The sequence below is a fragment of the Pristiophorus japonicus genome, chromosome 17 (genome assembly GCF_044704955.1).
Source record: "Pristiophorus japonicus isolate sPriJap1 chromosome 17, sPriJap1.hap1, whole genome shotgun sequence".
In the NCBI taxonomy this organism is placed as follows: Eukaryota; Metazoa; Chordata; class Chondrichthyes; family Pristiophoridae; genus Pristiophorus; species Pristiophorus japonicus.
Window position 1 is genome coordinate 11849824 of NC_091993.1, and position 26528 is coordinate 11876351.

At 39.6% G+C, this 26528-nt stretch overlaps 1 protein-coding gene across 3 annotated transcripts in view; it reads left to right on the forward strand.

Annotated features, from left to right (window-relative positions):
• rnf111 (ring finger protein 111) overlaps positions 1 to 26528 on the forward strand; it is a 149114-nt gene that overhangs the window by 93856 nt on the left and 28730 nt on the right. For all 3 annotated transcript variants that reach the window (XM_070858372.1, XM_070858373.1, XM_070858374.1), the window contains exons 3-4: positions 2557 to 2683; positions 20527 to 20690. In XM_070858372.1, coding sequence (XP_070714473.1) covers positions 2557 to 2683; positions 20527 to 20690 — 291 coding nt within the window. The remainder of the gene's footprint in view (positions 1 to 2556; positions 2684 to 20526; positions 20691 to 26528) is intronic.

Below are 26528 nucleotides of genomic sequence, written 5' to 3' on the forward strand. Positions count from 1 at the left end.
CCTGTAAATCTGGTGCTGGGGACGGGGCCTGCCCGAGGTCTCGGGCCGGCCCGTTCAGCCTTCGGTCCCGAAAGGCCTGCCTGAAGCACTTTCACACAGGCAGGAAGATGGTTTATTTAATCTTTTCTTTGCTTATAAATGTTTATTCAGGTTGGATTTATTTGCGTAAGTATAAATAAGGATTTATTATAGAATTTAATGACTTCCCTTCCCCCCCACCCCCCACCTCGTTCTGGACGCCTAATTTGTAACCTGCGCCTGATTTTTTAATGTGTAGAACAGGTTTTTTCAGTTCTACAAAAATCTTCACTTGCTCCATTCTACTTTAGTTTGGAGTACGTTTTCACTGTGGAAACTTTCAAATCAGGCGTCAGTGGCCGGACACGCCCCCTTTTGAAGAAAAAATTCTGTTCCAAAGTAGAACTGTTCTACCTGACTAGAACTACAGAAAAAAAAATGTGGAGAATTGCGATTTCTAAGATAGTCCGTTCTCCACCAGTTGCTCCTAAAAATTAGGCGCAAATCATGTGGAAACTTGGGCCCAAAATGAGGGGGTTGAAAGAGAACAGCTGTTGTAATTTTAGTTGTGTGGCTCAGTTTTATTTGTAATTATTGCGTTCCTGTTTAACTTGTAATTTGTGGTTATTAGTCGACCATATTGAAGACTGCAGTAACCTTTCTTCACCCATTCAAATATAATATAATGTCAGAATTTCCACTTAAAGCTATTTTCACAGCTCAGTTGATAAGTGAGTGTGTGTAGCTGAGTCATTCAGACTAGAAGGTAAAGTCTTCAAATTCACATTTCCAGTCTCTGCTGAGTCAGTTAGTCTCAGCCAGGTTTCTAGCATGAATACTACAAATGACTTGCAACGCCCCAATGGGATGCATTAACAGAACATTTTGTTTTTTTAACATTAGGTGATGGGAAAATGAGGGCATAGCTAGCAACTAAAGAGTGCCAGAGATTTGTGAGATTAATTCAGCTACCTATTTGTATTGGCAGACCACTTATGAATCAGTTTTTTAATTCATTTTTAGGATATGGGTATTGCTGGCAAGGCTGGCATTTATCGTCCATCCCTAGGTGATGGGCCGCCTTTAACCACTGCAGTCACTGTGGTGAAAGTGCTCGCACAATGCTGTTTAGCGTTTGGATGCAACTGATTGGCTTGGTTGCCCACTTCAGAGGGAAGTTGAAGAGTGAGCCACATTGGTGAGACTGGAGTCACATACAGGCCATACTGGGTGAGGATGGCAGATTTCCTCCCTTAAAGGATCTTCGTGAAATAATTGGGTTTTTACAACAATTCTGATCAATTTTACTGATCGAGATTTTCTTTACTTGACTTCAAATTCTCAAACTGCCATGGTGGTATTTGAACTCCCGTTGTGTTAACTTTAGCTCACCAAAAATTTATTTTAATGATCATTATGCCTGGCATTTTGACTGATGGTTATGAAGAGAATTGAAGTCAGTAACAAATTTCAGGAGTGATGCATGAACTCAGATTCACCATTTTCTCAGCACTTCCACTTCCTATTTGTTCCTTGCTTTGTAAATAATGTATATATTTTTGTATATTAAAGTTACACATTCAAAACTCCCTCAAGATACTTGTGAAGTATAACAGGCCTTTGTGAAGGAAGTAAATAGTTTAAATTGAGCACATGTAACTTTGACTTTTACAGGCACCTTGCCCTCTGGACAGGACCCAGGTCCCCATACTTGTAAAACAAAAAGTAGAATTTTTATTTTGAAACATATTCAGGTTTTGGTACATATTCAGGTTTTTGTACTGCATGTATTATTCTCACATAACTGAATATGAGAGAGAGAGATTAAATATCTACCAATAAAGGTTGAACGGTAACTTGCTTCCCTTTGTCCTAGCGCCTGTCTGTGGCATGTGCAGAGTACTGCCACAGACAAGATGCAGAAAATGGCAGAAATGTACAGCAGACCCATCAGTATCTGAAAAAGAAAAGGCAGATTAATGTTTTGAGTAGTGACCTTGCTTGAAATGTTAACCTGTCTTTTCTCTTTTGAGGTACTCCAAGTATTTCAGACTTCCAGAAATCATGAGTTTTCTATTAATCAGAGGTGCCTTACTAAAAACTCAGTTCATGTAACAGTGGAGTTAGTGGATATGCACCAATGCTAGACTACGCATTTTGAATCTCCACTGGGTTTGTTTGATTCGTGGATGCAGTTTATTTTGTAATTTGTGTTTATTGTACAGAAGTTCAGTTTCATAAATCAATGAATATTTGAATTTTGCTCTGGAAAATGTTCCACTAGGTTGAAAACGGACACATTTTTTTTTTTAAAAACAGAGGCTGGTTGAAGGCTTTGTGTTTTTATGTATGCATGTGTGAGATTAGCACAGTGCATTTTAATGTTATTAACTATATTATGATCATATACCATCTGCAGTATTGCCTCTGATACTTTTGTGTATGTAGGTCACACTGGGTGGAACTCAAATTTCAAGACCACATAGTTTGTTGTACATGTTAGATTGTTGCTGATTTTAAATTTTGTGCTGTTTCCAGGAAATATTGATGAGGATGTTGTGGTGATTGAGGCCACCTCAGCTCCCCAGGTTACTGCCAATGAAGAAATCAATGTTACCTCAACAGACAGTGAAGTGGAGATCGTCACTGTTGGGGACAATTGCAGGTGAGAATTTCAATGTCTTTAAATTTGTAGTAGATCAAAACTCCCTGGCCTTTGAATGTTGATTTACAGAAATGTTTCAAAGCAATATTCCCAGATTCCTATAAGGTCTTATCTATGGGTAATTGTATCTTGAAGTAATCTTTTAAATAAAGCTTATAATGACCAGCTGTAATGGTGTAACAGCAATAATACTATATTTGGATGAACTGTGTACTAGGATTTTACTTTTCAGAAAGGGACAACTTCAGCTTGCGTTAATAAATATTTCTGTCTGAACGGAAATGATCCTCGGAAAAGTGTAATTACATTTGTTTAGTAATATTTTCGCACAGATCGCCACAGTTTCTGAAGAAATAGTTAACTTTTGATTTAATGGATATGTACGTCAACCAGTTTTGTGGGTGCAAAATAAAGTGACAAATAATAACTGCATATTATCATTATTTGAAAAGTAGGACACCCTGCCTGAAATTACCATTGAGCAATTTTGAAATTTCTTTGTCACTTAGCTTCAAAACTATCATCCAGGTAATAAAAAATCTGGAATAAATGTTATTATCACTGAGTCCCAATTCCAATCAGTATTTACCACATCTTGACGATGAAATGTTCTTGCACAAGATTGTTCCTTTTTGAAACATTCAAGTCGATACTGATATTGAAGGCATCAGCCATGGATCACCAGTAGCACTCTCATGCCTTTGAGTCAGAATGGTGTTGGTTCAAGCCCCACTCCAGAGACTTGAGCACATAATCGTCACTGACATTTCTATGAGGCACTGAGGGAGTGCACAGCAGATGAAAGTGCTGTCTCTCAAATGAGATGTTAAACTGAGGCCTCATCTGACCCCCTCGAGTGGGTGTAAAAATAAATTGCAAATTAAGGGCAACAAAAGAAAATAGGAAATGCAGGAGGAACTTCTGTTTTAACCAAAGGGATAGTAAGTTTACCAGCATGGGTAGTAGAACAAGAAACCTTAATAAGTTTCAAGAAGGCACTAGACAGGAGCTTGTCAACATACAGAATTCAGGGTTATCAGATCACCAAGGGATTACTATCAATAGGTCAACTTGGTGGATTGAAGCTCTTCTGCCTGGTTAGATGTTAATCTGTTCTCTGGCATCTACATATGGATCAGAATGTCAGCAACAAGCACTACAAACTTTGCAAAACGTAAACTACCTGAAAAAATCTTAGTTTGGGGTTAACAAATGGATACTTTTTTGTCTTTTTGTGGGAGTCTTGCAGCTTTAAAGAAAACCCTAGTTTGGCATAGTATTTTTGTCAGAGGCTAATGTTAAGGAAAACAAACCCCAAGTTGTGTTGAGCATGCAATTTGATTATTTTGGCTGTGACAAGAGTGGAATATTTTCCACAGACCATTAATCTGTAATTTTGAACTGAGTCTACTGCAGATTTGAGAGTTTAAACAGATTTTTAAACTTAATTTGTCAACTTTGGATATGAACTAATATGAACATGGTGAGTCTGCAGTGACATGCATATTGCAACACAAGAAAGTCTGCATTCAGGGGGAAAACTGGTAGGAATTAAATTCCCTTTTTTAAATTAGTTTAACTGAAACAATTTCTTCTACATAAGCATACAAACTTTGCGTGGAGTAGACAGTATTGTCGCAAGGATTTCAGTAAAGTGTAATGATGGGGCCCATGAAATTTTCTTTCCATGTCCATTTCAACAATGAAAAACATCTACCAATATATTTTGGGATTGTATCCTACCAAACTTTGGTTGTGTTTGGAGAGAACATTTGAACTATACCTGAAGGGAAGTAATCGTGGAAGCAATGAATTAAAAGCAGCACATCACAAAAATGTAATTTGGCTTAAGCGTGTTTCTATTTTTTGCCCCACCCATATAGTTTAGTACAAGTATACTAAATATGCTTTATGATGACAATTCGGTTACAAACGACATTAAACTGCTTTCGATCTGCCAGTAGAGGCCTAAACCACTGGCCTGCATGTTGCACACACTGTGTAGAGCGCTACTTGCCTTTCTGTAGTTAAGTGTAGACATAAAGACAAAGCACTATCGAAAGCAAAGTTGAGATCGCAAGAAGAGTTCAGAAGCCTCATTAAAATCTGCAGCAGGCCCACTGATCAGATGTGCTCAAGTTTTGAAGTGGGCCTTGAACCCACAATCTTTAGTTTCAGAGATGAGAGTGTTTTCATTGTGCCAAGCTAATGTTCAGTTTCAGATCCAGGAGAGCCATTTGATGTAATATATAAGCAGCTGGTGCAAAAAGTTATCAAAAATTTAAATATTTAAACCATTTAATGGATGAGTGAAAAAGCTAATCAAATATTAATATTTCATGATGTAAACCAAAAATTAATATTTTTTTAGCTTTTTCATGCTCTTCCTCATTTTCTCTCCCATCCTTTCTTATTTTTCTGTTCCATTTGTCTCTTCTCATCATTCCCTTTTTATTTTTTTTCTATTTTTCTTTCTTTCTCTCCTGAACCTCCATCCACTCTTTCATTTCCTCTCATGTCCTTTTCCTCCCTTCACTTTGCTTTCTCAATGGTGAATGGGAGAAACGAAGGCTTACCCAAAATCCACAGCGCTATAGTCTTGAGCTTCAATCATAGGATTACATTACTAGAGATATACGACACAGAAACAGGCCATTTGACCCATTTATGCTCCACTCGAGCCTCCTCCCGTCTTTCCTCATCCAAGTCTATCAGCAGAACCTTCTATTTCCTTCTCTCTCATATGCTCCCCTTAAATGCATCTATATTATTCGCTTCAACCACTCCATGGTAGCGAGTTTCACACACTCGCCACTCTGGGTAAGAACTTTCTTCTGAATTCCCTATTGGATTTCATGGTGACTATCTTATATTGATGGTCTCTAGTTAGGCTTTTCCCCACAAGTGGAAACTTTTTCTTTCTATATCCACTCTATCAAAACCTTTCATAATTTTAAAGACCTCTATTAGGTCACCCCTCAGCTTTTTTTCAAGAGAAAAGAGATCCAGCCTATTCATCCTTTCTTGATATGTATACCCTCGCATTTCTGGTGTTAGCCTTGTAAATCATTTTTGCACCCTCTCTAGTGCCTCTCTAACCTTTTTATACTATTGGCGACCAGAACTGTACGCAGTATTTAAAGTGTGGTTCAACCAAGGTTCGATGCAGGTTTAGCATAACTTCCCTACTTTTCAATTCTATACCTCTAGAAATACACTCTGGTGCTTGGTTTTACGGCCTTGCCTAACCTGTGTCGCAATTGGTTAGTGATTTGTGCATTTGTACTCCGAGATCCCTTTGTTCCTCTACCCCCACATATACTCGCACCCTCCAAGTAATAAGTGACCTCCCCATTCTTCCTACCAAAATGTAATACAGGTTGAGCGTCCGAAATCCAGAGTTCCAAAATTTGGAATGTTCCGGCTGATCTTGTGATGGGGTCATCTGGAAACCGGAAACTGTTCCGAAATCCGGATTCCCCGCGCCCCGGCCCCGCCCGCCAGACCCCACCTACCTCGACCCAAGCAAAGACGTTCCAAAATCTGGAAATACCCGGAATCTGGAACAGTCTCGGTCCTAAGGTTTCCAGATTTCGGACGCTCAACCTGTATCTCACATTTATCTATGTTGAACCTCATTTGCCAATTATTTGCCCATTCTGCAAGTTTATTAATGTTCCCCTGTAATTTATCGCAGTCTTACTCAGTATTGACTATTTTCCCCTCCCCCCCCCTCCCCCCGCCCCCATTTGGTATCATCTGCAAATTTTGAAATTGTGTTTTTGATTCCAAAGTCTAAATCGTTCATATACATTGTAAACAACAGTGGTCCCAGCCTACTTGTCCCCTGACATCCGCATTCTTGTTCATCAGTCTATTCAGGGGTACCTTATTGAAGGCCTTTTGAAAATCTAGATAAATTACATCGACTGCATTACTATTGTCTACTCGCTCTGTTACCCCCTCAAAAAATTCAATGCGGTTGGTCGAGCAAGACTTTCCTTTTTGAAATCCATGCTGACTGTTCATTATTATATTTCTGGTTTCTAGATGTTCTATTTTCTCCTCTAGTAGGGATTCCATTATTTTTCCTACCACCGATGTTAAGCTGACTGGTCTATAATTCCCTGGACATGTTCGATCCCCCTTCTTAAATATGGCTATTACGTTAGCTATCCGCTTGTCCTCTAGCACTACACCTTTTCCGAATGAATTATTAAATATGTGTAGTAAGGCCTCTGCTATCTCTTCCCTAGATTCTTTTAAAATATGTGGATGCAATCCAGGGGTTTTATCCTCTGAGTTTGATTAGTTTATTTAATATATCCCCTCTTTTTATTTTAAATGTACTTGTCTCATTACTGATCTCATCATCCAATATCATGACCACCTATTCTATCTCCCTGGTAAAAACTGAAGCAAAATAATTATTTAATATTTCTGCCATCATCATCATCATCATAGGAAATCCCTCAAAACGAGGATGATTTGCTTCCATGCCAAAAAAGGATGAGTTCACAAGTGTTTGAATATTCCAGGTCCTGAACTACACAGTGTAGGGTGGAAGATGTCTGTGCGTGGATTTTATTAACGTGTGGTGGCCATTGTACACCAGCCACCACCCGGGCTTGACAGAGCCAAGTCTTGGTCCAGTGGCAAGGATTAACCAGGATGACTGGCGACCTGCTCTGCTGCACGGACCTAGTGCGCACATGTCGCAGTATGGGCAGGCCTTTGCCTCTTCTGGCCCCGAACTCGCGCCTCTCCTGGGCCCCGATCACGGCCCTCTACCTATTTCTGCCATCTCTCTATTGTTACCTGTTGTATTATTCTGTCTATCCTTTTAATGGCTCTCTTCCAATCCTGACCTTCCTTTTTATATTAATGTGTCTGTAAAATATTTTACCATTTTGTTTTATGTTCCTTGATACTTTAATTTCATAGTTCCTCATTGCCTTCCTAATTTTTTTTGACCTCTCCTAATCTTTTCGTATTGTCCATTATCATGCACTCCCCTGCTGTCTATGTAGTTAATGTATGCCTCTTTCGTTACCCTCACTCTGTTAAACACCATTTTAGATGTTTCCCATTGCTGTTCTACATAATTTTTTGCCAGTATTGTTGCCCATTTTATTTTCCCAAATTCTATTCTCAGCCCCTCAAAATTAGCTTTTCTCCAATCTATTACCCTGGTTTTCATCATACTTATGTCCTTTTCAATTATCATCTTAAAGGGTATTATATTATGGTCACTATTGCCGAGTTGATCCCCTACTTTTTACTTCTCTTATCTGCTCTGGTTCATTCCTCATTACTAGCTCCAATAGCAAATCCTCCCTTGGGTTTTTTTACATATTGGGTTAGAAAGGAGTCCTGTACACAATGTATGAACTCCATTCCCTTATCCCCTTTCCCTACTGTAATGTATGCACCAGTGAGTCTGCTCACAGGTTTGTAGAGCTGTTGCATTGTGAATGGCTTAGCCAGTCATGTGATATTCACAAGATTCAATAAAATCCCAGTCAGTTGGGTCTAGGTCATCCACAATGAGGTATGAACTAGTTCTTAATAGCAATGTGTTGCTATGATTTCTTGAGTAAAGAACCCATGAAGCAAATACATTATATCTACCTCTCCAGTCCAATTAATATTAGGGTAGTTGAAATCCTCCATGATTATTCCATGTTTTTTTACTCATTCCTAATTTGTCTGCATATTTCTCCTCCACCGCCCTTCTACTATTAGGTGATCTGTAGACTACACCTATTATTGTGATTGATCCTTTATTATCTTTTATCTCTATCCATATGGATTCTATTTTTGTCTTGCTGATAGCTGTCACTTTTTTCAACTGCCATTATGTTATCCCTACTAAGTACAGTTACTCCACCTCTCTTTTTTCCCTCTCTCTTCTAAATATGTTATACCCTGCAATGTTTAATTCCCAGTCCTGATTTTTCTGCAGCCATGTCTCAGTCACCCCTACTTTGTCTGGTTCCTCGCAATGCTTGATTGCCTCCAGCTTCCCTGTTTTATTACAGACACTCTGTGCATTGCTGTACAGACAATTTAACTCAATTTTGATAGACAACTTTCACAGGCATGACATAGGAAATCCTATTGGTGTGAAGCCTGGATTTACCAGTACATTCAAGCAAGAGGAATTATGATTTCCCCACGGGAAAGTTGATAGGGCTGTGAATAGAGCCGCAAAATCACCGTAACAGCAGTTTGCCTCTGGGCAATCTAATAGCTACCTGTCGACTAAATAACATTGGTATTTTCACAAAATATGTTCATCGTTAATTAAACAATTTTGTTTTAAATTATCTTTTAAAATGTAAAAGTTTAGGGGAAGTTTTTTTTAAAGTTGCTTTTTTAAGCTAGAAGGATATAACCAGATTGATTTTTTAATTCTGCTGTTTTAAACACCCATATGTAAACTAAAATTAATAAAAATTGTATTGGATGACTTTGTGGCATTTGGCAGAGAGTCCAAAAGATGTCCTATTGCATCTGTTGGTGCAACTACTCTTTGTTTTTTTGGCATTTGAAGGTGAATTGCAGTTCATAAGTTCAAGTAGTTGGATATATACTTCTAAGTTTTTAGAATTTTGCTTTCCACATTCTAGAGTAATGATTAGAATGAAAGACCGATCCAACATTGTGTTATGATGAAATGTGAACTTCACTTGCAAAATTCTGTAAAAGTTCAAATGTATATTCACAGAAATAAATGTCACTTTGCATGTTGCTAGTCTCTTGGCATTAGTTCAATAATAATGGTGAGGAGTAGTATGATTACCAGTTTCAGTTCTTTCAAAACAACTTTTTGTGCTCATCAAATGAAGGACAGCTGTATTTAAGAACTAAACTGTTTTAGCACTTGTCCCCGGTGTCTCCATTGAGCAGTCCCAAGTTAGGCTATTACACGGGTTTGATGCATGAGTAACTTTTCTCTCTCTTCCGCTCCTATGATATAAATTCATCCAATCTCAGAAGAACTTGCTGTACTGTAACAGTGTGATATTTCTGAGTCAGTCTACTGTTGTCTGCTATTGCTGAATTATGGGCATTACTGTGGTTTGAACCTATAACCACATAGACAATGGGTCTACACCACAGAAATGCTCATGGGTGAAAGGACAATGTTTCAATCCACTTTGTGCCATCAAATCCCCAGTTTTAATTTTGTTTATTAAAGTGAACACATGGGTGTTTGGTATTTTAGTGTGTACTTTGGTGGTCAAGGTAAACAAACAAATGAAAAGTATTGAAAAATTGAAGCAAAGGAAAAATAATTTGATCATTGGTCATACAATATCCAAGGCTGAGATCGATAGATTTTTCGACTCTAGGGAAATCAAGGGATATGGGAATCGGGCGGGAAAGTGGAGTTGAGGTTGAAGATCAGCCATGATCTTATTGAATGGCAGAGCAGGCTCAAATGCCTACTCCTGCTCCTAATTCTTATGTTCTTGTGTTAATATAACTATTTTGTGATGGTCTTTACAGTTGTTTTATCATGCAAATTAGAATGGCATGCAGCATATTCATATTAGTGCTACCATGAATGCTACAATTATATAGGGCCTTGGTGAGACCACACCTGGAATACGGTGTACAGTTTTGGTCTCCTTATCTAAGGAAGGATATACTTGCCTTAGAGGGAGTGCAACAAAGGTTCATAGGACTGATTCCTGGGATGAGGAGATTGTCCTATGAGGAGATAGAGAGTAGACTCGGCCTATATTCCCAAGAGTTTAAAAGAAATGAAAGGTGATCTCATTGAAACATATAACATTCTTAAAGGGCATGACAGGGTAGATGCAGGGAGGATGTTTCCCCTGACTGGGGGTTACAGGGGTCGGCCATTTAGGACTGAGATGAGAAATTTCTTCACTCGACGAGATATAAATCTTTTAAATTCTCTACCCCAGAGAGCTGTGGATACTCAGTCGTTGAATATATTCAAGACTGAGATCAATCGATTTTTGGATACTAAGGGAGTCAAGGTTGAGGTAGAAGATCAGCCATGATCTTACTGAATGGCGGAGAAGGCTCAAAGGGCTGAGTGGCCTACTCCTGCTCCTATTTCTTATGTTATGTTATGAAGTGATTGGCTTGATAAAGGTTTCTAAACACAAATTTCTGCTCGTGTTCTTGATTCAGTTATAAAGAGATGTGCAACCTCAATCTGGGGCTTGCAGTCTCTTGTCCTGCCCTTCCAGATCATCAGTCAATACTTCCCACCCGATGGCATAGATGAGATTGGGAATTTAACACAGAATTATGGGGACAAATCTTGTATTGTGTCACTCCATAATGCAGCATGTTTGTGCAACACTAAGTGCCTTGTACAGTAGCTTTTTAACCAATAAAATATTTCATTACATGAACAAAAACACTAGTAACACCTTGCCTCAGGACAATCTGATTGCACTGGTGAACAATCCAGTTGTGCTGCCTTTGCAGTAATGCCCACTTTTGAAATCTTAACACTTTTTTTTTCTCTCTTGCTCTCCAGTCAGCTATGCTGGTGTGCTGTTCACAAGTCTGTATGGATAAAACAATAGAACCTATACTATATTATAAATTAAGGCTGTACTTAGTTAATGCTTTCAGTTAGCATCATCAGTACATGGATGGCCTTGCACTCCCTTGCTCATCCGCTCCAGGTGCATTTTGAAGGAGAGAGAAGGGAAAAGTTGCACTTCAATGCAGTACTTTTTATACATCATTGAAGAATACATTATTTGGCTTTGTTTTCATAATATTGCAAACATGGAGCCACTATTTCACTGCGCGCTCACATTGTGAAGGCTAAGTTCCACACATGCGTAGCCAAACACATGAACAGAATGTTACTCACTGGCGGCCTACAGCCTATGCAGATTTTAGTGATTGCAAAGAATTGTTAAGATAGGCAGCTGTTTTCATTCATTAAAATATGAATGATGGTAGCAGGCAGCTCAAGTTTGTTTCTAACTTGAAAAGGTTACCACTTTTGGCAGAGCTTCACAGCAGCTGCTTTTCTGCTACGTTTCAAACTCCTTGCTCTTCTAAGTGGCTTCAATAACACAGTGCCGCTGTACATTTGCTCATTTTCTTTGTTGCACTTTTTCATCGAGCACACATTAATACCATAAGCATTGTATAAAAGTAGCATAACTGGAATATGCAAAAAAAAATCTTGGAGCATCTGTAGGTTTGAGAGGCAAATTATGTTATACACAGCCTTGCAAAATAGACGTGAGCTGGTCTGAGTAATGAAAAATAAGTGTAACTGATTTTGATCCTTTGACTCATTTTTGTAGGCGATACCCCTGATCTGACTTGTTCAAAAATTAAGAAACATGCGATATCTTCTCCTAATTGTATTTGTCTGAAGTAGTTCCTTCAGATTGCTGTTTCGAAAGTGGCTGCACATCTTGATAAATATTTTGTAATACTGGTTTAAAACTTTGAGACATTTACAATAACAGAAGAATGTGGAACTGCCAATTTTTTTCTGGTGATCTGACCAGGCCTATCTGGCGGAAGTGTCAAAGAGCTATCGAACAAAACTCAAATACATGAAAACATGAGATCATATACCTCCTGAGCATCAGCTAATTTCTGAAGCCTACACTTTATCGAAGGAAACACCTACCTATTGACAGTGTGTAGGTCTGAATAATTTCAAATTCAGCTCAACGTGCTTCAGAAAGATGCAGTTTGATGTGATCACCCAGCATGAAACCAAATTACAGATCCATGCTATTCTGCTATATTTTTCCTGACATATTTATTAAGCTAACACACACACACTGAAAGCTTGAGGAATTCTACATAAAAATAGTGCAGACATGAACTATATGCAATGTGCACTTAACAGTTTTGCATTATATGATGACTGTTGTTTAATATTTTACAAATAACTGCTAAATTTTAAATACTTACTGCAGTAAAGTACTATAAATGTAATCAGCAATTGCATTCTTGTACTATATTTGAAGCTTTTTAGAAAAATTGTAATGTAAATGGTACAATTTCCTATTTCTGTGCAGCCTTCAGAAGTTTCATGTAGGATTAATTAAATTGCACTTTCAGGAGACAATATTTAATTGATGTACACTATCAAATTATCTTCTATATGTTATAATTTTGATGCAGTTCAAGACATTAAAAAACAATTCTGTTTATAGTGCTACCATAAAAACAATTTTTTTGTCATCAACCTGGAGGACACTTGTTCCTAAATTAAGCCATTTTTTTGTTCACTTGGATACACCTCCATATTTGTTGCAAGGAATAAAATTGAGAGATTTATAGACGAATGTATAGTTTTACTTTTGGCCTAACAAGTTTGATTCCTGGTCTGTGCTGTTGGATGATCTCAGCCAAAGCAACAGCCAGGGCACCATTGTTGACCTCTGCATCACATGGGCTCTGGAAGGGCAACGGTCGGTTTGCATCCCTGCCCCCACCCCCCTCAATGATCCTTATCCTGTGATTACTGTAAAAAGCTTGCTGTGCAAATGTCTGATTAAGATCAGGAGAGGCTTGGCTATGTTGTGCTCCACAGTTGAATGCCCTCACTGCTGAAGCGTGCGCATGCAGAAGGACCACTTGAATAGTTATCGGAGGACTTCTGGTGTCTGAGAAATAGTACTCCGGCACAAGTCAGTACCTTCAGGGGCGTATGGGAGAAAATAATCATAAAGGTCAATAGAGCAATAATAGAAATGTCCTAAACCAAAAACAAGATTAGTGCTGCAGTTTAAGTATTAACATGTAAGAGTAGATCAACGGTTAACATTGAAGGGAGAAAAATATTAGTATTTTACAGTGTCTGCAAAATAAATATGAATGTTGCAATTGTTAATTAATGCTAAAGATCTGACCAAGTCAAATAAAGATGGACTTTATTGAGATTAGAGAAGGCTTCCCTTTGGCCTGTTAAGTGTGTTTGTACTTTCAAGATTTCAGTCGAATTTGAGATAGGTGAGAATTTTGATGTATGCTTTGGGTGCAAGATTTCTCCTACCCTTGGTAATGCTGTATCTCTTCCCTTTTACCACACTGAAGATCAGGAAAACAGCATGCTGTGATCTTTCCGTGAAGAATTGGAAGTGAAAAAAAGGCTAAATCTATTTTCAGGACAGTGAGCGATATATTTCTGGGTGCATGACTTAGTTGCAGAAGATTAGTCCATATTTAGTGAGTACAGTATGTGCTTGTGAAAGTGGAAGAAGCTGGCTGTAGAATCATAGAATGTTACAGTGCCGAAGGAGGTTATTTGGCCCATTGTACCTCTGCCGGCTGTTTGAGAAATATGTCCACTTTGTCCCTTTCCCCAAAACCTTTTAATGTTGTTATTTATTTATCCACTTCCCTTTTAAAAGCTGCAATGGATTCTACTTCCACCAGTGCTGCTGGTAGGGCATTCTATGTCCTTACAGCCCTTTTTTGTTTAAAAAAAATCCTAAGTTCTCCAGTCATGATTTCGGTGATCTTAAATTTATACCCTCTAGTTACCAATTTAACGACTAACGGAAATAGTTTTCGATAATGTAAATCAGAAAGAGCTATCATAATTTTGAACACATCTATTTAGTTCTCTTGTGAACATTCTTTGTTCAAATTAAAAGAGCCCTAGTTTCTCTGGTGTTTCCTCAAAAGCAGGACCTCTTATCCCTGTTATCATAGTGAATCTTATATACTGACGGCCAATATGGCTGATGAGGTCAATAACCGGGGGCGTAGATTTAAAGTAATTGGTAGAAGGATTAGAGGCCTGTTGAGAATCTTTTTCTCCCAGAGGTTGGTGGGGGTCTGGAGCTTTCTGCCTGAAAGGGTGGTAGAGACAGAAGCTCTCATCACATTTAAAAAGTATTTGGATATATACTTGAAGTGCCATTATCTGCAGTGCTACGAAACAAGAGCTGGAAAGTGGGATTAGGCTGGATAGCCCTTTTTCAGCTGGCACAGACATGATGCGCCAAATAGCCTCCTTCTGTGCTGTAAATTTCTCGGATTCTATGAGTCCCAAAATCCCACTAAGAGTATGGCCCCTTTAAGAACCTCCCCTGACCTGTGACTATTGGAGTCCATTATCTTTAAATTAGTGATCATTTTTTTTTTTCAAGTGCAACACTTCCTAAAAAAAATTGTTTCAGTTTCCACCTTTGTTGATCTTGCATATCTCAATAAATAATGGTACAGCTACACTTTACAGTGAAGTGTGTGGCTTGTTGCAGTGAGCTCTATAGAGACACTAATGAAAATAAATACCAACTCTAAAGAACTGTCATCAGATCCATTCACATTCAGTTTTTACTACACTTGTGCTGAAACATATTTAGCATTCAAATGTGCTGATTTTATTTTATTTGTAACAGCTTGACTCAGCGGTTAGAAACATAGAAAATAGGTGCAGGAGTAGGACATTCGGCCCTTCGAGCATGCACTGCCATTCAATAAGATCATGGCTCATCATTCCCTCAGTACCCCTTTCCTGCTTTCTCTCCATACCCCTTAGCCGTAAGGGGCCATATCTAACTCCCTCTTGAATATATCCAATGAACTGGCATCAACAACTCTCTGCGGCAGCGAATTCCACAGGTTAACAACTCTCTGAGTGAAGAAGTTCCTCCTCATCTCAGTCCTAAATGGCCTACCCCTTATTCTAAAACTATGTCCCCTGGTTCTGGACTTCCCCAACATCGGGAACATTCTTCCCGCGTCTAACCTGTCCAGTCCCGTCAGAATCTTATACATTTCTATGAGATCCCCTCTCATCCTTCTAAACTCCAGTGAATACAGGCCCAGTTGATCTAGTCTCTTCTCATGACAGTCCAGCCATCCCTGGAATCAGTCTGGTGAACCTTCCCTGCACTCCCTCAAGAGCAAGAACGTCCTTCCTCAGATTAGGAGACCAAAACTGAACACAATATTCCAGGTGAGGCCTCACTAAGGCCCTGTACAACGGCAGTAAGATCTCCCTGCTCCTATACTCAAATCCCCTAGCTATGAAGGCCAACATACCATTTGCCGCCTTCACCGCCTGCTGTACCTGCATGCCAACTTTCAATGACTGATGAACCATGACACCCAGGTCTCGTTGCACCTCCCCTTTTCCTAATCTGCCGCCATCCAGATAATCTGCCTTCGTGTTTTTGCCCCCAAAATGGATAACCTCACATTTATCCACATTATACTGCATCTGCCATGCATTTGCCCACTCATCTAACCTGTCCAAGTCACCCTGCAGCCTCTTAGCGTCCTCCTCACAAGCTCACAGCTCACACCGCCACCCAGTTTAGTGTCATCTGCAAACTTGCAGATATTACACTCAATTCCTTCATCTAAATCGTTAATGTAGGACTCTCACATCTAAGTCAGAAATGTTATCTGTTAAAGTACCACTCCTTCAGAACATAACTCGGGTTGGCACTGTAGTTCAATACTGAGTGTTGCATTGTCAGAAGTGTTACCCTTTTGATGAGGCAATGTACAAATGTCCCAACTGTCTGTTTTGGCAAATAGAAACAGGAGTAGACCATTAGCCCCTCAAGAATGTTCTGCCATTCAATTAGATTAAAGCTGATCAGTACCTCAACTCCATTTGCCTGTCTTTATTTCATGTCCCATGATAGATTTACCTAACAAATATCTGTTGATCTCAGTCTTGAAAATTTAAATTGAAGCAGCATCCGCAGCCTTTTGAGGGACCGAGTTCCAGATTTCCATTACCTCTTGTGTGAAAAGTTCCTTCCTGATTTTGGTCCTAAATGGCCGAGCTCTAATTTTAAGATTATGCCCCCTTGTTCTAGATTCCCCCACCAGAGGAAATAGTTTCTCTGTATCTACTCTACCAAAACCCGTCCATGGCCAACATATCTTTCCTGAAGTTCGGTGCCCAAAATTGGATGGGGTCTGACCAAGGCTCTCTACAACTGAAGCCTTGCTTCCTCACTATTGTATTCGAACTTCCTTGAGATAAAGTCCAACATTCTATTAGCCTTTTCGATTTACTTTTTGTATATGTGCACTAGCTTTTAGTATCTTGTGTACATGGACACCTTTGTTCCTCCACAGCTTCTAGTCTCTCGCCATTAAGAAAATATTCCGATTTGTCTTTCTCAGATCCAAATGTGGGGATTTGTAACCTTACACTTCCCCACATTGAACTCCATCTGCCTTCATTTTGCCCACTCATTTAGTCTGTCCATGTTAAGATGTGTAACCAGCGCTTGATCAAAAAGATGGATTTTGAGAACATTTTGAAGATGGTGAGAGAAAAGACTGATAGGTTTATGAAGGGGTTCCAGAGAGTCGAATCAATGCAGCTGAAGGTTCTGCCACTAATAGGGTGATGGGAGGCAGTTCAACAAAAGGCCTGATTCTAAGAACCAAATGATGTGGTAGAGGATGTAAGGCTGGAAAAGGTTGCAGAGTAGGGTTAAGTGTGGTCATTGAGGAATTTGAAGATGAGGGGGATTTTTAATTAATACATTGAGGTACTAGGTGTCAATGGAGAACTTAGTGTGCGCAGCTGCATATTGGACCGTTGTATGGAGGCCAGGGAAGACATGAGAGAAAAATGGTCTCGAAGTGTTAAAAGGATAGGTATATGGGTTTCTACGTTGGAATGGCTGATGTAAGGATAGAGGCAGGCAATGGTTAATGTCCACCCAGATTTTTCTTCCTTATAAATCAATTATTGCTGGCCTCTAAGCCAGCACCTCTGCCACAATGATAGATGTCATTGAAACAGACATTTCTGGGTGTTTTTTGATCAGCACATCTTTGTTGAAGATTAATTTGTTTCGTTTAAGGGTCAAGAGGCTCATTGTTTTTCCTCAAGATGATCATGGTTCCAGAATAATTCATTCACTGAACCTTGATCAGTAGATATCACAGGACATCTAGAAGGAACCTAATGTTTCCTCGCATTTGTAAATTTAGTTTTGCATAGGAAAAATAATTTCTGTATTGAAGACGTTAGGAACATTGCTTTATAAATTAATGTTTTTGAGCTTCATGTTTGATCCAGTTTTAGCAGTTCAGGGTTAGGCTATTAATTCCTTCATTACAACAGTGACTACAGTCCAAAAGTACTTCATTGGCTGTAAAGCACTTTGAGACGTCCGGTGGTTGTGAAAGGCACTATATAAATCCAAGTCTGTCTTTTATTAAGCGACATCCATGTACAAATGTAGGACATTATCTCTGAGAAAATAAACATGCTCACATTCTCCAACTTGCCATGCTCAGTTTGCATATCCTGCTGTGTGCTTACAGAATGCCATTGATGACAACATTGGCGGAGCTTGCAGATTAGCCTTTCTTGCCCTGCCAGCTGTAGAACATGTTGTGGTAAACATCCTTGCAAGGAAGAGGGGGGGAAATTATCAAAGAAAATTGGCAATGATTATGGTGTGAATTTTTGAAGAATACAGATTGTTTGTTTCCTGCAACAACAAATTAATGGAAATTCGGGATTATTAAATTGTGAAACCAGTACTTAGTTGAGTGTACCTTGAAAGATCCATAATTGTATCGGCAATCACGTTTTCCTTTGCCAGGTGCTGTACATACAGAAAACCATAGGACAGATATGTCAATGTAGAAAATTGTTTGGCTGGAGTGAGGAGAGAACAAAATTATTATTTTTTCTTAAATGCTATTCTTGATACTAATTGAAGACATCAGACGAAGTATTGCTATTGGGAAATTGGATGATCTTGTGCTCAATCCTGCCTAGCTTAATATGCACCTCACACGACAGAAATCTAGAATTGCTGCTATATTATCCAGCTGGCATGAACAAGTGGGACTGAACAACACTATCAATCATGCCAGCCAGATTGCACTAGACACAATGCTGAAGGAGATGCAGCCAAACTGGAATAAGATTCAGCAGAACCATGCTACAATTTTGATACCAAATACATGGCACTAGAGAGGTAGCATGAAAGACGTAGTATAATAGAGTAGGGGGAAAGGGTACTTTATTATATGCTTTCTCCAACTCTCAGCTTTTAATTTTGATGCTCGGAAAGTCTCCTCCATTATCATCATTTCGTATCTTCTCACTCTTGTTTTGGAGGACAGTGTGAAGTAGTAGAAGGATTCGCAGGCTGATTAAGAGTCTGACAGGTCGCTCCTTCCATGGTCGTAACCACCTTTATACCAGACAATAGGGTGGTGAGTCCTATACAGTGGGAGGGATTTATGGGCTCCCATAATCGCGAGTATCGCGCTGGATGTCAACCTAGAATTCAGAGCTGGAGCTCTGACACCACTCGCCGGGACTGACTGGAGTGGGGTTTGAACCCTGCACCTTCTGACTCCAATGCTAGAATGCTACCGCTGAGCCAAAGGCTCACTGTCCCGTCTAATGAACAATGACTTTCCTGACTCTTTTCTCATTTCCTGCTTGCAGATTAGATCTGGTGTGTGTGTATCATTTGTGTATATTTTGCTCAGTATTTTTTGAAATAGTTTTGAATGATGGCATAAATGTCCTTGCATAGAAAATAGCCTGCTGTGCAATTTTACTTAAAAAAAAAAAACTGAGCTCTTGTACAAATACCTAATTCTTGACAGCCTGAGATTGTGGGGATTAATCCCATTATTGTCCTAGATCTAATCTCTTTAGCACTGAGGCCTGGCATAAACTACTTAATGGGTAGAAGCTTGCGGTATTTTTGATGCATTCATAGGATGTTAGTGTCAGATGTGGCTCAGTGGGTAGCACTCTCGCCTGAGTCAGAAGGTTGTGGGTTCAAGTCCCACTACAGGGAATTGAGCACAAAGAAAATCTAGGCGGACGCTCCAGTGCAGTGCTGAAGGATCGCTGCACTCTTGGAGGGTGCCGTCTTTTGGATGAGATGTTAAACTGAGGCCCCGCCTGTTTTCCCAAGTACGTAAAAGATCCCAGGGCGCTATTTCGAAAAAGGGCAGGGGAGTTATCCCCGGTGTTCTGGCCAATATTTATCCCTCAATCATCATAACAAAAACAGATTATCTGGTCATTATTACATTGCTGTTTGTGGGAGCTTACTTGTACGCAAATTAGCTGCCGCGTTTCCCACATTACAACAGTGACTACACTCCAAAAGTAAATAATTGGCTGTAAAGCACTTTGAGACGTCCAGTGGTCGTGAAAGGCACTCTATAAATGCAAGTCTTTTTTTATCGCGCTCCAAAAAAAATGACTATTAATGTTCACAACTTAATGAGTTGGATCTTTAATTTCAATGCAAATATTAGTTTTGAGACTTGGGAAACTCACGGTTTGGCACGGTTAGTTCTTGTAATTACAGCAATAGGAACTCGAAATCCAAATTCTGCACAAAAATCACATTAATTGGTGAATGAAATAAACGCAAGTTGTTATGGTGTCTTTCAGAAGCTGTAATAGTAATTCATGAGTTTTGGGATGACAAAAACTTGTGCGGTTTTTGGTTTAGAGTTCAGTGTGATTTAACACATCAATAAAACCTGTGTGCCAATTAGTCTTTTGATAGGGCATTCCTTCTTAACCCTTTCACACTATCCCACCAAATTATAACATCATTCTTTTACTGACCAATTGAGCAGTAACATTGCATTAACTGGAGACATTTTGTAAAGCCAGCCGCTGATAGCTGCTAAATGTGGTTTGCATCCACACTAAAATAGAACATCCATCTCCCGACAGCCAGTTATAGAAAATGTTAACTTTCTTGTTGACAAAATTTTTGTTTTCTCCACGAGTTGAAATTCACAGTCCCAAGTGACCATGCCCAGTTTTCTTATTCAGAAACGAACATTAGTTAAGAGTTAACGTTGCTCAACTGCTTTGTTTCCAGGTCTTACACCACGCTTGTCGGCCACTCAAGGGTACACTGGGGCCAAAGCTCTAGCTCACAGAACAGACCTCAGGAACAACGGAGCCGGAACAGAATATCTACAGTAATCCAGCCGTTGAGACAAAGCACCGCAGAGGTGGTAGACCTTACTGTGGATGAAGATGGTAAGTGTGTTTTGTTTCTAAAGCTTGGTGAAAACTGTTTTGCAATCTATTTGGAAGCTTGGGTGGAAGATCTTTAAACATACAGCACACGTACGCATTATGAATTTGTGAGCCATAGACAGAATTATTGAGTGTTTTAGTGACTTGAAGTAGAAATAGATGAAGTGTAACCCTCTTCAGTCACAAAGTATCCTTTCCCCAGTCATGTGTTGTTGCATGTCATTGCCTGGAATTCTGCAGTTGAACTACAGCTGATAAGGTACATGGTTAGCTTTCTCTTGCTTAGACAGGATTGACAGTGTTTGCAAGGCAATGGGAATTCCCAGACTTGCCTATTGATACCCTGATCTAATCTCTCCAAGTCCATGTGCTCCTAATCACCATCATGATGAAATTTGTGCTGTAATGGATGCATAAGTTGATTCTTAAACCAGTTGTTGTCACATCAGTGCTCCAAGCTTCTTGGATTAGTTAGGTAGCACACGCTAGCGGATCTGTCTTGTATATCCCTGGAAAATAAAGTCTGGCTGTAAAGTGAAGCTGTTTCCTGAAGTCTTCTGCATTGAAAATTCTAAATTGGACTGGGGAGCAGGTACCTACTCTTTTTCCAGGTTTCCACTGTTGTCTGTGCTCTCCTGAATTTGTTATCTTCAGCTTTGGGGAGGAGGTATTATAAGATTCAAACCAATACATGTTGAACCTCCCTTATCCAGAACCCTTGGGACCTGGCTTGTTCTGGATAAGGGATTTTCCAGGACGAGGGGTGGCCATGTTAAATTGGATGTTACAAGTACTGAGCAAGGGGATATCGGGGCTGGGAATGCGGCAGAGAGATCAGGGGTGGGGGGGTGGGGTGGGGTGGGGTGGGGACGGTGGATCGCGGGGTCAGGCCAGCAAGGAAGGACTTCAATTTGTTCATGTCGGAGTTCTGCGCATGTGCCACCAGGTGGCCGGGAATGGTTCTGGACGAGGGGTGGTTCTGGATAAGGGAGTTCTGGATAAAGGAGGTTCAACCTGTATTCGGATGTGCAATTGCATCTGTGAATCTGAATTTTTACTGTCTTTGTCCAGGGACACTAAAATCATTTGTAACCAGCTCACTGCAGCCCTAGCTGAGATGAACAAACTCAACAGAGACCTGAGATGCAATTTGGGACTTTATTAGCCCATTTGTCTCAGTAACACACTGCATGGGATTTGTTCTAAGCTAGTTAATTCTAGTTTCTTCATGCTGGTAGTAATGAAAACCTACTTTTGCTGAACCATTAACAAGCCGTTGTTCTGAAATGGAATGAAGCTTTTTTTCTATTAAGCCATATTGTTGCACTGTGACGAATGCATTGACTAATAACTCGTGTCAGTTTGGTTGAGTTGGTAGTGAACTTCTGTTTGAATCAGGGGTCGTGAATTCAAGCCTCACGCCAGATTTTGAACACAAAATCTGGGCTGCTGCTCAAATGCAGTACAGCGAGAGTGTTACATTGTTGGAGGCCGCTGTCTTTTGGGTGAGCTGTTAAATTCAAGTTCTGTCTTCCTATTCAGTTGGGTGTAAAAAAACAACCATAGCAGTATTCAAAGAGTGTTCTCCCTGTGTATTAGCCAACACTCCTCTCTCAACCAACACCACAGCAAAAGAATTCATCTAACTTGCTGTTTGTGAGCACAAATTAGCTGCCATGTTTGCTACATAACATGACTGCACTTCAAAAAGTTATTCATTGTGCAGTGCCTTGAGCATGTCATAAGGCGCCATGTAACTGCAAGTTTCTTTGCTAAATATATACATTGCGACATACATATAGTGGATCTCAGTTTTAAAAATAAATAAATCCCAAAGATATAATTTATTTAGCGCATAACTGAATGGATAACACTCTTGTTTTGAAATGAATACTGTTCTAATGTTCTGCGAGGTAAACCTCTATCCTCAACTCTGAGAAATAATGCACTCTGCTTCAGGTATCCATCGAAGCCAATGATAAATATCTTTGCTTGCAAATATGGAAACTTGTAATCAATTGTTACTACCTAATTTATATAATGACATTGAAATCATTGGTCCCTTGATGCAAGCATCCATTACATTCATTAGTGACAACGAGCATAGTCCAATGAGATGGCCACTGCTGGCAAAAAATAATCAAAATGGAGTAGATGTGTTCATTTTTAAAACATGAATCAATTTCTCAAATAGTGGAGTACAGCTTTTAAATACTATTTGCACTGCTACCTTAGCAGTCACATCATTTTTATTTGCTTCTTACTCCATTTATTACCATGGATACTCTGCTGTTGCCTTTGCAAATGAATTATCTTGTCTTTATCTTTTCTGCATACAAGACAATCTGTGGTAGCCTTCAAGACAAATTACAAACTAAACTGTTGGAGGTTACAACGGAAAAGAAACAAGTGAAAAAATGTAACCAACATGTTTTCAGTTGCATAAAAATCCTATGCGGCCATGAATTTAAAAAGGCTTTTGCTTTATTCAAATCATTTTGCTGAATTTATTACTATTTTGGTCAGAATACTAAGCCAGAATGTTATTCAACAAAACATTTACTTTGAGCTTTGTAATGCAATGCAAGCACTAGGAGCGTTCGAGAGTGCATTTTCACATTTGACTGTTGTGAAGTGCAGTTTCATAGAGAATTGAGGTTGTAGTTCTTCAGGAGCAGTCTATCTGCCTGTCATAGATTGAACTCAATTTGCGCAATGTCAGATTGTTTTTATAGAATGAGTTTTCTTTAGCACTGTGACAACAGAGAATGGTGAATTATTTCTATTCTATGAGCCTCGTGTCTTCACTTCAGTTGGTAAGAGTTCTTAAGGCCTAATGATTGACTTCAAATTTCTGTGTGAGAGGCAAGAAATAAACAATTGGTAACAGTTCTGTTTTATTTACAGTTGGTGATTTCCACCAAAAGAAGGGGTATGATGGAGACTTCTATTTTGGTGCTTGGAGCCTGTCATTACTACAGGTTGAGCGTCCAAAATCCGACGTTCCGGACTCCAGACCAATTGGTGGCAAGGTTGTCCGGAATCCGGACCTGCCGACCTCTAGGTCCGCCGCTGCCCGACCTCGGGCGCCTCCTCATCGCTGCCCGACCTCTGGCCTCGCCTCACCGCCCCGCGCCTCGCCGCTGTCCGACCTCAGGCCTCGCCTCACAGCCACTGCCCTTACCTCGAGGCCGCCTCGACAGCCCGCCCGAACACCACCTCCGCGATGGGGGCCGCCTGACCAGCTCTTCGGCGGGCCCCACCCAACCGGATTTGGGGCGCTGCACCTGTACTAACTTTATGTCAATAAGTTCAGCACTTAATCAGGTTTTAATTGACAAACATTGGGGCGATTTGGCCCTGGGCACACATGGAATCATTCACAGTTCCATTCATGATTTTGGAAGCATTGATGTACAAATTAAATTCCTGTTTTGAAGTTTAAGCAAACTTGATTGATTTCCTCCTGATTCAGGCAATGTGCTTAAAAAAAAATACTAAGGAGCTAAAAGGAAATAAGATTTTGGGATTGGGATTTTTGTGAGGGTTCACTGATTTTTCACTGACCTTGATGATGGATATTCTCTCAGACTCTCAGTTCTTTTTTATATTAGGCAGCTGATAACCAAACTTTGTTATAAAATGACTGCCTAGCATTAAGCGATTAATTCATTTCATAGAAGCAAGACGCTTTTCCATTGTTTGACCTACTACTTTAACCACTATTAACACTGTGCTAAAGTCATTCCTGTTTTACACCATTACTTCAAAATGCACATTTGAGAATATTGCATAAGCACTGAGGCATCAATATAATTTCAGAACCACCGAATTTGCGTCAAAGAGCCTGTTTGTTTTTTAAAACGTGTCCATTTTCTTCCCGTGACGTGACTGCATTTTGAGCGGCTTCCAAAGCCACCTGTACGAGCATATTCTGCATGAAGGATTCTCGAAGAATCCACACATTTCCAGTTTGGTAATCTTGGTTAAAACAAGCTCAGATTTCTATTTCCCTTAAAACGCATTGAAGTTTTGACAGAGAAAGCCATTTGACCCAATCTGCCCGTGTTTCTCATTGCAGCTTTTCAAAAAACATTGCAACTTGTGTATTTAAAATTACATTGACCAACCGATCATGCTGCTTTTTTATTTTCCTTCAACCTCCCGCACTGCACTTTCCCTAATTGAGAGAACAGGTTTGGAGACCAAGTTCGAAGCCTCCACAGGGCTGCTCCTGTAGCTGGCTGTTGGAATTGCCTGATTTGTCAGGGATGATTGGCCACTCACCTCCGCCATACTGTCGCCCCTACTGTGGGACAGATGCTCAGTAGCCCTGCCAAAGCAGCAATGTTGAGATTGAGAACTCCGTATAATGAATCCAGTCACCAATCAGCGACTTTATGGCTTCCCATGTAACTGAAAATCTTCTATTTCACGCGACAAAAATATGCATATACCACTATAGTTTCCATGTTATAAATTGGTAAAATTGAATAGCATCAATTTTTTTTTTAAGTGAAAGCGCTCTTGTATGGAAAAAGTTGCAGATTTCTGTAATGATGTAATTACTTCTTTTAAAAGTGTGGTATTTTTAATTGCTGCAGCTACAGATAGAATTGCTGATTTCACCCCTTTTCCCCCCCCCCCCCCCCCAAAAAAAAATTGTGCATCATTATGTGGCACTACTGAGAACTGAGACACAGCTTTAATTCCTCTTCCATGAGAGCTTCCAATCTTTATTTTGTTGCTGTGGAGAAATCCTGAGTAGAAGCAACGTGCTTACTTGTGAGGAGAGACTACAAATCAAATGGTGAGTCTTCATTGAATTGTTCTTTACCCCTTCTGACAGCTAGCATAAATGGCAATGTCAGTCACCTAGAACCAAGGACTGTCCCAAATTCTTGCACTCAAGATGTACCTGACTGGGGAGGAATCAGGAAGTGAGAAAATTGAGCACAGTAAGATGATTTGCTAGCAGATCCTCAAACACAAATGCAACCCATGTCCCACCACTTCTACCGGAGTAGCCTACTGCTCTCCTTCTACCTTGCACCTGTAAATGGGCCTTGATGGAAATGATCAGCTGATATTTCAACAAACCTGGAATGACGCAGAACCAGCAAGGCTAGAATTATATCAAACCAGCAACTGACAGAAATGTATTTTCATCAAAAGGGTGTGCTGTGACTTGTGTGCTTTCTCTTGTTATCTGGTTAATGCCATTTGCTGTGAGACTAAAAATGTTAAGAAAACCAATTTAATGTATATTTGAAGTTCTGGTTTCTCGTATGGACAATATTTAGGAGACTAGTGTTTTAAATGTTTTGCCTTTCCTGTAATAACCATTGAAATTAGCATGAATGTAATTTTACAAAAAGCTGACCAGTTTCTAAATACAAAATTATGAAAAATAAAAAGCAGAAATCAAAATATTTCAAATGCAACTTTCCTTGGTCAGAAGCTGTCAAATGAAGTGTTGATAAATTAATTGCATTTTCTTTCATTACTAATAAAATGGGTCAAAAAAAACATTTTCAGTCATAGTATCCTTAAGACACAGTCTTGAATGTGTTACAAGGTAAAAAAATAACAAGTGGGTTGAGATGGTATCAAACTGTGAGAACCAAGGTTAAATCAGTTTCAGTGTCAACTTGACTCTGAAATGTGTTTGTGCCTTGGAACAGCATGTGTTCTTAATAGTGCGTAGGTGCAGAACAACTTGGCTTTTCTCATTTTGATTTTCCTATTTTTTTCCCTATGGCCCTGTCCCCTTGCCATGTGATGTCATGACCAATAGTGGTTTGTGGTTTACTCCTGCTTGTGCAATATGTGATTAGG